The sequence below is a fragment of the Mandrillus leucophaeus genome, unplaced genomic scaffold (assembly GCF_000951045.1).
Source record: "Mandrillus leucophaeus isolate KB7577 unplaced genomic scaffold, Mleu.le_1.0 Scaffold99, whole genome shotgun sequence".
Classification (NCBI taxonomy): Eukaryota; Metazoa; Chordata; class Mammalia; order Primates; family Cercopithecidae; genus Mandrillus; species Mandrillus leucophaeus.
This window is the reverse complement of record NW_012110807.1, coordinates 287,820-296,025: the sequence shown is the minus strand read 5'-3', so window position 1 is coordinate 296,025 and position 8,206 is coordinate 287,820. Positions and strand designations below refer to the sequence as shown.

Sequence of the window (8,206 nt, the reverse complement as noted above, 5' to 3'; positions counted from 1 at the left end):
GGCCCCACGCCCTGGCATGGTGCTTCCTGTCCTTGGAGTTTTTGTCCAAGGCCTGAGACACCAGCCCCTTGGATGGCCTCCAAGATGGTGATATCCGCCCACCCCAAAATTCTGCTGCGACTGATACAGAAAGACAAACCTGGAGGGCCAGGAGCAAGGGTTCGCCAGAAGGTGCTAGAGGTACCAGCTCAGAAAGAGAGTTAAGTCAGCGAGGAGCAGGCAGGCGGGAGGGCTTCTGAGGCCAGGCACAGCAGGGGCTGCCAGCTTCAGATGGGTCTGGAAACCACGCCTCCTGGGCATAGCACTTGGGGGCCTCGCTAGGGGCAGGGATGGGCTTGGGGGACTCTGGCGAGCATCAGAGGCTGTAGGTGACCAGGAAAGGCGGCAGTGAACAGGTGCCACTGGGGACTGAGATGGGAGGATTCAGGCAGGTGGATGGCCCATCACTGCCAGGTCAGCCGGGCGCTGAGGACATAGCAAAACTTGGCCTTGAGGGATGGCCAGTGGGCCAAGGCTTGCTGGGAGGACTTCAGGGGATGATGAAGGCTCACAGAATGGTCGGTGGGTGGTGTTTTCCCTGCCCTACCCCCCTCACACACCTGCCTCTCGATGTGGCTTGAGTTTGGATGATCCTAAGACATAATAATAATTTTGAACACTCAGCAAGTGCACTAGGAGCCAGGCTCCTTCTGTGCGATTAGCTCATTTAATCCTTACCGCAGGCCAGGCGCGAAGGCAGGAGGATAGCTTGAGTCTGTGAGGTCGAGGCTGCGGTGACCCTGCAGATCGTGCCGCTGCACTTTAGGCTTGGAAACGGAGCAAGACCCTGACTCAAACAAACAAACAAAATTCCTTACAGCAACTCAGCAAGGAGGCTCTACGTATCATTATGATCCCATTTGATAGATAAACCCACTTTATAGATGAAGAGACTGAGGCCTAGAGTGGCAAAGCAAGTTGCCCTGCCCAGAGCCACAGAGCTAGTAAGTGCTAGAGCTGGAACTGCAACCCTGGCAAGCTGTCCACTGTGTCCACTGAGCCTGCACACCCTGTGCTCAGAGAGATCATGTGATGCTTTCAACTGTCATGACCTCCGGCAGGGCCTGTCCCTTCCGGCACCTCGGTTTCCCCAGCTATTGAACAAGGAAGGCAAGCTGAATGCTGTGAGGAGTCCCTTCTGGTCCTGTGGCTGGGTGGATATTTTAACAGCTCTGCCACCTCCCAGGCCCCACCCTTTGGACGCTCTGGTCCCCGGGGACTGAGAAGTGGGCTCAGCTGCCTGTGTGTCAATCCCAGCTCCTGCCTGCTTGCATTTCCTGGCCCTTTGCTAGGGACTGATAAGGCCACTGTGGCCTCCAGGCCTGCCCCTCTGCGTGTCAATAGCCACTTTCAGGGCCCAGAGGCCCCCTGCGCCTCTCACACCGGCTCTCCCACCCCAGCACTTTCTGCAGCCGGGAAAACTTGTCTTTGGGGACAGTGGGTTAGATTGTGTGAGGAGGATAGGGGATAGAATAAACCGCCTACTCCCCCGCCCCCATCTCCCTGGAGGGCTATAGAGTGGTTCCCTGGCCTCCGGAATAACCTCCTACGGTAGCGGAAGAGGAAAGGTAACTCCCAGTATTGACTTTCTTTGCCCAGAAACCTGCAGCCAGGCTACCTTCTTGTTTGGGGTAGGCATAGACCTTGAATTGCTAAAACTTGGCAATCCTGAGCAAGTTGAGCAACCTCTCTGAGCCTCAGTTGTCCCATCTGTCAAATGGGAATACCTGGAGAGAGGAGAGAGAAATCATAACTGGCCTACTCCCCGGGGAGGGGGTCTCCCTCCTAATCTGTTAAATAGTCTATGAGGGTCTATGGCGGTTATAAGCTAATTGTATGGGCATAAGTGTTAGAAAAAAATAACAAATAGCTAACATTTATTTAGTATTTGCTGGCCGGGTGCTGTGGCTCATGCCTGTAATCCCAGCACTTTGGGATGCTGAGGTGGGTGGACTGCTTGGGCCCAGGAGGTGGAGGTTGCAGTGAGCTGTGATTGTGCCACTGCACTCCAGCCTGGGCAACAGAGCAAGACTCTGTCTCGAAAAAAAAAAAAAATTCACGCAGCCACGAAGTGGATTCAACTCAGGCATTCTGGCTCCAGTTTGCCCTTTTTTTTTTCTTTATTTTGCTTTTCTTCCAAACACCTGGGGTGGCTTCTATCTGTCTCCTCTGCCTATGGACCCAGGGTCAGGGCAGCCAGGGGTCCTGGAAAGACAGGGTATCTGTGCATTGGGCAGGGACTGGGGGAGGATGCCTGCAGGGAGGGAGCTGTGGGTGGTACATGAGCAGGAACTAAGAATCCAAAGCTCAGAGGTGGAGCGGGCATGGCAGCCTGGCTGGTGGAGTCCTGTTCCTGCCACTGCCCGCCAGGCTCCCCCACCCCCTGCCCAGGCATGGTCAGCACAGCTGCCCTAATCCCAGGGCCAGTGAGGGCTGCCCACGCATGAGCAGCTCAGCTGCTTCTCCCACCCTGGTCACTTGTGGCCCAAGCATTTGTCATTTTCTGTTTTTGTTTTGTTTTGTTTTTTGAGACGAAGTCTCACTGTGTGGCCCAGGCTGTAGTGCAGTGGCGTGATCTCAGCTCACTGCAACCTGCACCTTCCGGGTTCAAACAATTCTCCTGCCTCAGCCTCCCAAGTACAGCTGGGATTACAGGTGTGGTTTTTAGTAGAGACGGGGGCTTCTCCATGTTGGCTAGGCTGGTCTCGAACTCCTGACCTCGGATGATCTGCCCGCCTGTGCCTCCCAAAGTGCTGGGATTACAGGTGTGAACCACCATGCCATGCTGCGTTTGTCATTTCTGGCTCTAAGGAAAAATAGGAGTCCAAACCCAAAGCCCCTCCAGTCTGTCACACGTGGGCACACACTTTTGCAAAGCTGCCTGATTGTTGCAGGGGTAAGGATGGAGAAAGTAACTCTGGACTGAATGGCAGGCCTTTCCATTCATTCAATAGATGTTTTTTGGTGGTGTTGTTTTTGTTTGTTTTGTTTTAGAGACAGAGTCTGGCTGGAGTGCAGCAGTGCAATCAAAGCTCATTGCAGCCTTCACCTCCTGGGTTCAAGTGATCCTCCAGCCTCAGCCTCCCAAGTAACTGGGACTACAGGCATGCGCCACCACCCAGCTAATTTTTTATTTTTTGTAGAGATGGGATCTCCCTATGTTGCCCAGGCTGACTTCGAACTTCTGGCCTCAAGTGATCCTCCCTCCTCGGGTCCTCAGCAGATGTTTATTGAGTGTCTACTTATATGCTGGGCACTTTGACGCTAAACCTGTGGCTGGGGCCCTGCCTCCTCCCAGCTGCCTCCTGATACCCACTTCCTCCTCAGTACTGTGCAGGGAGGGAGCCCCAGCTACAGAGGATTTCATTCTCAGCACAGCCACTTGCTGGCTCTGCTGTTTTGGGCAAGTTAGTTAATTTGAGTTTCAACTCCTTCACTCATCCTGCACAGGTTTATTGAGCATCTGCTATGCGGAACCTACATTCTAGCAGGGGAGGCAGAGAGGGTGTAGTAACCTCAGTGAGCAGTGGCAGTGAAAATCATGTTTGGAGGTGGCCCATCCCACGGAGCAGGATAAGGTGGACTGGAAGTTGGGGCAGCTACAGTGGGCAGGGAGCAGTATAAAACAGGGTGGACAGGGCTGGACATGGTGGCTTACGCCTATAATCCCAGCACTTTGGGAGGCCGAGGCAGGCAGATCGCTTGAGCCCAGAAGTTTAAGACCAGCCTGGGCAACAGAGGGAGACCCCATCTCTACAAAAAATACAAAAATTAGCCAGGTGTGGTGGCGTACACCTGTAGTTCCAGCTACTCTGGAGGGCTGAGGTGGGAGGATCGTTTGAGCCCAGGCAAATCGAGGCTGCAGTGAACCGTGATCATGCTAACAAAAAAGAATGAATAGGGTTGGCCGCATTGAGAAGGTGACATTGAGGCTGGGTGTGGTGGCTCACACCTGTGACCCCAGGACTTTGGGAGGCTGAGGCAGTCGGATCACCTGAGGTCAGGAATTTGAGACTGGTCTGCCCAATATGGTGAAACCACATCTCTATTAAAACAAAAATTACCGGCCGGGCGCGGTGGCTCAAGCCTGTAATCCCAGCACTTTGGGAGGCCGAGACGGGCGGATCACGAGGTCAGGAGATCAAGACCATCCTGGCTAATGGTGGCGGGCGCCTGTAGTCCCAGCTGCTCTTGAGGCTGAGGCAGGAGAATGGCGGAAACCCGGGAGGCGGAGCTTGCAGTGAGCTGAGATCCGGCCACTGCACTCCAGTCTGGGAGACAGAGCAAGACTCTGTCTCAAAAAAAAAAAAAAAAATTACCTGGACGTGTCGGTGTGCACGTAGTCAGGAGGCTGAGGCAGGAGAATTGCTTGAACTCGGGAGGCAGTGAGCCGAGATCGCGCCACTGCACTCCAGCCTGGCGACAGAGTGAGACTCCATCTCAAAACACAAAAACAAAGCAAAAAAAAGAGAAGGTGACATTGAGCAAAGGCTTGAAGGAGGTGAGGGAGAGAACCACGCAGATCTGTGGGCTCCAGGAAGGAGGCACAGCTAGTGCAGGGTGCAGCCCAGGGCAGTCTTCCCATTCATGCTGTGTACGTGGCCTTGCTCTTCATCCCTGCCTGGTTGGTCTGTGTCTGACTGTGTGCAGTTTGTCTCTAAGGCCAGGGACCGTGTCCTTGACTTGAACCCATCCACCTACAGAGGGGCCCAGGTAAAACTGGATCTCCAGGCTGGGGCAGGATTTCTGGTCAACCAGAGCCCAGGAACTGGGACATCCCCTCCAAATCTCTCCCCAGAGGTTCCCAGATGTTGGTGCTCTTGTGCCTGGCCAGGAAGTTTCTCTAGTTCTTGGTAAAGGGAAGGGAAGGCACGGTCACTGTGGTGAGTTGGACCTAGGCTAAATGGATTCCATTTAAACATTCAGAAATGGAGAACTTCCTACTTTTATGAAATGTTCTTTTCTGAACTCACGGCAACAGTCAATGGTCATTGTGTAAAAAGTCTTTACTTGGCAAAATAGAAACTTGGCACTCCTATATTAGTGTGCCCCTCCTTTAAAAATATTTCTTGTCTGCGTGACCCCAAAGCCTGGGAATCACTGATCTCATATGTCCCTCCACTGGACAGATATGGGATCTGGGACCCTGGGAGGTGCCTGGTGTGCTCACGGTCACAGACAAAAGTTAATTGTCCTCCTTTTGGGCAGAGGATGGGGTGAGGGAGCAGTGCCGAAGAGCTGTAAGAGGGAGCCAAGAGGAAAGGAAGTCCTCGACAGAGCCAGCTAGGAGGAGGGTGGCCTCAAGAAGGATCCAGCATCAGCTAAGTGGAGACAGGGCTGCAGCCAGTGCATGGCAGTGAGACCTGGAGTGAGGTTGTGGCCAAGCCAGCAAGACCCCATAGGCCCTGGGACTGCCCTCTGCCCAGGTGCAGGAGGACACAGGTCCTGGAGTCAGGTAGACCCAGGTTCGAAACCAGCCTTCCCTAGCTGTCCATGAACCCTTTTTTTTTTTTTTTTTTTGAGACGGAGTCTCACTCAATTGCCCAGGCTGGAGTGCAGCGGCACGATCTCGGCTCACTGCAAGCTCCGCCTCCCGGGTTCATGCCATTCTCCTACCTCAGCCTCCCAAGTAGCTGGGACTGCAGGCGCCTGCCACCGTACCCGGCTAATTTTTTTTTGCATTTTTTTTTAGTAGAGACAGGGTTTCACTGTGTTAGCCAGGATGGTCTCGATCTCCTGACCTCGTGATCCGCCAGCCTCGGCCTCCCAAAGTGCTGGGATTACAGGCTTGAGCCACTGCGCCCGGCTTTTTTTTTTTTTTTCTTTTGAGATGGAGTCTGGCCCAGGCTGGAGTGCAGTGGCACAATCTTGGCTCTCTGCAACCTACACTTCCCAGGTTCAATTGATTCTCTTGCCTCAGCCTCCCAAGTAGCTGGGATTACAGGCGTGCACCACCACGCCCAGCTAATTTTTGTACTTTTAGTAGAGATAGGGTTTCACCGTGTTGGCCAGGCTGCTCTCGAACTCCTGACCTCAAGTGATTTGCCCACCTTGGCCTCCCAAAGTGTTGGGATTACAGGTGTGAGTCACTGCAGCCGGCCTGTCTATGGACTTTAGATGTGGTATTTAACCTCTCTAGTCCTGATGTTTTACCTTGTAAAATGGGAATAATAGTGGCTGTGTGGATTTAGGGAGATAGTGTCTGCCACAGCCAATGTTTTACCAAAAGCTAGAGAACAGCCAGTCCCCTCTCCCAACCCAGTGAGGGAAGCCCTGTTTTCAGGTGTGTTTCTCCTGTGGTCAAGGGGTGCTGAGTTAATGTGGAGAAATTTGAGCCATAGAAGAGGCCATGTGCTGCTTCATACTCATAATCTTATCTGTTGCTCATTGAGAGCTGACCTGTGAGCCCCGTGCCCAAGGAGTGGGTACTACTGGGCCTATTTCATAGCTAGTAAAAAGGGAGACTGAGATCCAAACCCAGATTGCTTTATAGTCAGTTAGTTCTTGTCATCCTCTATTCTACTTGAAGCCTCTTAGGGGTTTGCAACAATAGACTAGGAAGGTGGTGAGTTCTCTGTCCTAAGAGATATGTAAGAACAGACTTGGCCATCATGTAGTAGGAAATAGATCACGTGATTAATGTGGGTGACATTGCACATCATTTTAAACACCAGCTTTCTGTAATTTCAGGTTAGGGACCTTATCATATTCACCATGGTCTCCTCTGCTTGATGCCTAGCACAGTGCAGTATGCACTGTGTCCCCCAAGAATGTTGAATGAGTGAATGAATGGATGGAGGAGGAATGTCCATATCCGGTCAGCTCAGTGATGAAGAATGGAATGTCCATTGGCCAGGCGCGGTGGCTCACGCCTGTAATCCCCGCACTTTGGGAGGCCGAGGCCGGCAGATCACTTGAGTCCAGGAGTTTGGGACAAGGCTGGGCAACATAGTGAAACTCTGTCTCTGCAAAAAAATACAAAATAAGCCAGGCGTAGTGGCAGGCATCTGTAGTCCCAGCTACTCAGGAGGCTGAGGTGGGAGGATCACTTGAGCTCGGGAGGCGGAGGTTGCAGTGAGCTGAGATCTTATCACTGCATTCCAGCCTGGATGACAGAGCAAGACCCTGTTTCAAAATAATAATCATAATAGCTCCCTCTTGGGACTCCTAGGAGCTGCGAAGATATCACATAGGTAAGGGCTTCACCCTGGAGGCCAGTGTTAGTGTCCAGTCTTCCCTACCCCGCCCATCTGGTTCTGAAAGGACTCATTTGAGTCTTTCCAAGCATCTGAAGGGAAGGCAGGCCAGAGATCAAAACCCCCATTTTACAGGCAAGGAAACAGGTGAGAGGTAAGTGTACAGTCATTTTCCCGTTAGAGCAGAGATGATGAATAAACACACTCACTGGATTTCTTTTTTCTTTTTTTTTTTAGACGGAGTCTCCCTCTGTCACCCAAGCTAGAGTACAGCGGTGTGATCTCAGCTCGCTGCAACCTCCACCTCCCAGGTTTAAGCTATTCTCCTGCCTCAGCCTCCCAAGTAGCTGGGATTACAGGCACCCACCACCACGCCCAGCTAATTTTTGTATTTTTGTAGAGACGGGGTTTCACTATGTTGGCCAGGCTGGTCTCAAGCTCCTGACCTCAGGTGATCGGCACACCTTGGCCTCCAAAAATGCTGGGATTACAGGCATGAACCACCTGGCCTGGCCTCACTGGATTTCTATACAAACTCAAGAAGCAGTCAGGATCATGATTCTCATTTGGTAGATAAGGCAATAGAAGTGCAGGGAGGGCCGGGCGCAGTTGTTCACGCCCGTAATCCCAGCATTTTGGGAGTCTGAGGCGGGTGGATCAGCTGAGGTCAGGAGTTCGAGACCAGCCTGGCCAACACGGTGAAACCCCGTCTCTACTAAAAATACTGGGCATGGTGGCGGGCGCCTGTCGTCCCAGCTACTGGGGAGGCTGAGGCAGGAGAATCGCTTGAGCCCAGGAGGTGGAGGTGGCAGTGAGCCGAGATCGCGCCATTGCACTCCAGCCTGGGGGCAAGAGCAAGACTTCTTCTTAAAAAAAAAAAAAAGTGCAGGGAGGAATGAATGAGCTCAGGATCACATTCCTAAGAAGTTAATGAGGGAACCAGGGGCTTGTCTTTGGAGCTCACAGCTTCA

The 8,206-nt window shown here is 52.6% G+C and overlaps 1 protein-coding gene across 1 annotated transcript in view; it reads left to right on the top strand.

The window, feature by feature from the left end:
• Nucleotides 1-8,206, top strand: part of AIF1L (allograft inflammatory factor 1-like) — a 21,341-nt gene continuing 13,135 nt past the window's right edge. The window contains exon 1 of the mRNA XM_011971144.1: nucleotides 1-180. Within this exon, the coding sequence (XP_011826534.1) occupies nucleotides 73-180 (108 nt within the window). The 5' untranslated portion in view covers nucleotides 1-72. The remainder of the gene's footprint in view (nucleotides 181-8,206) is intronic.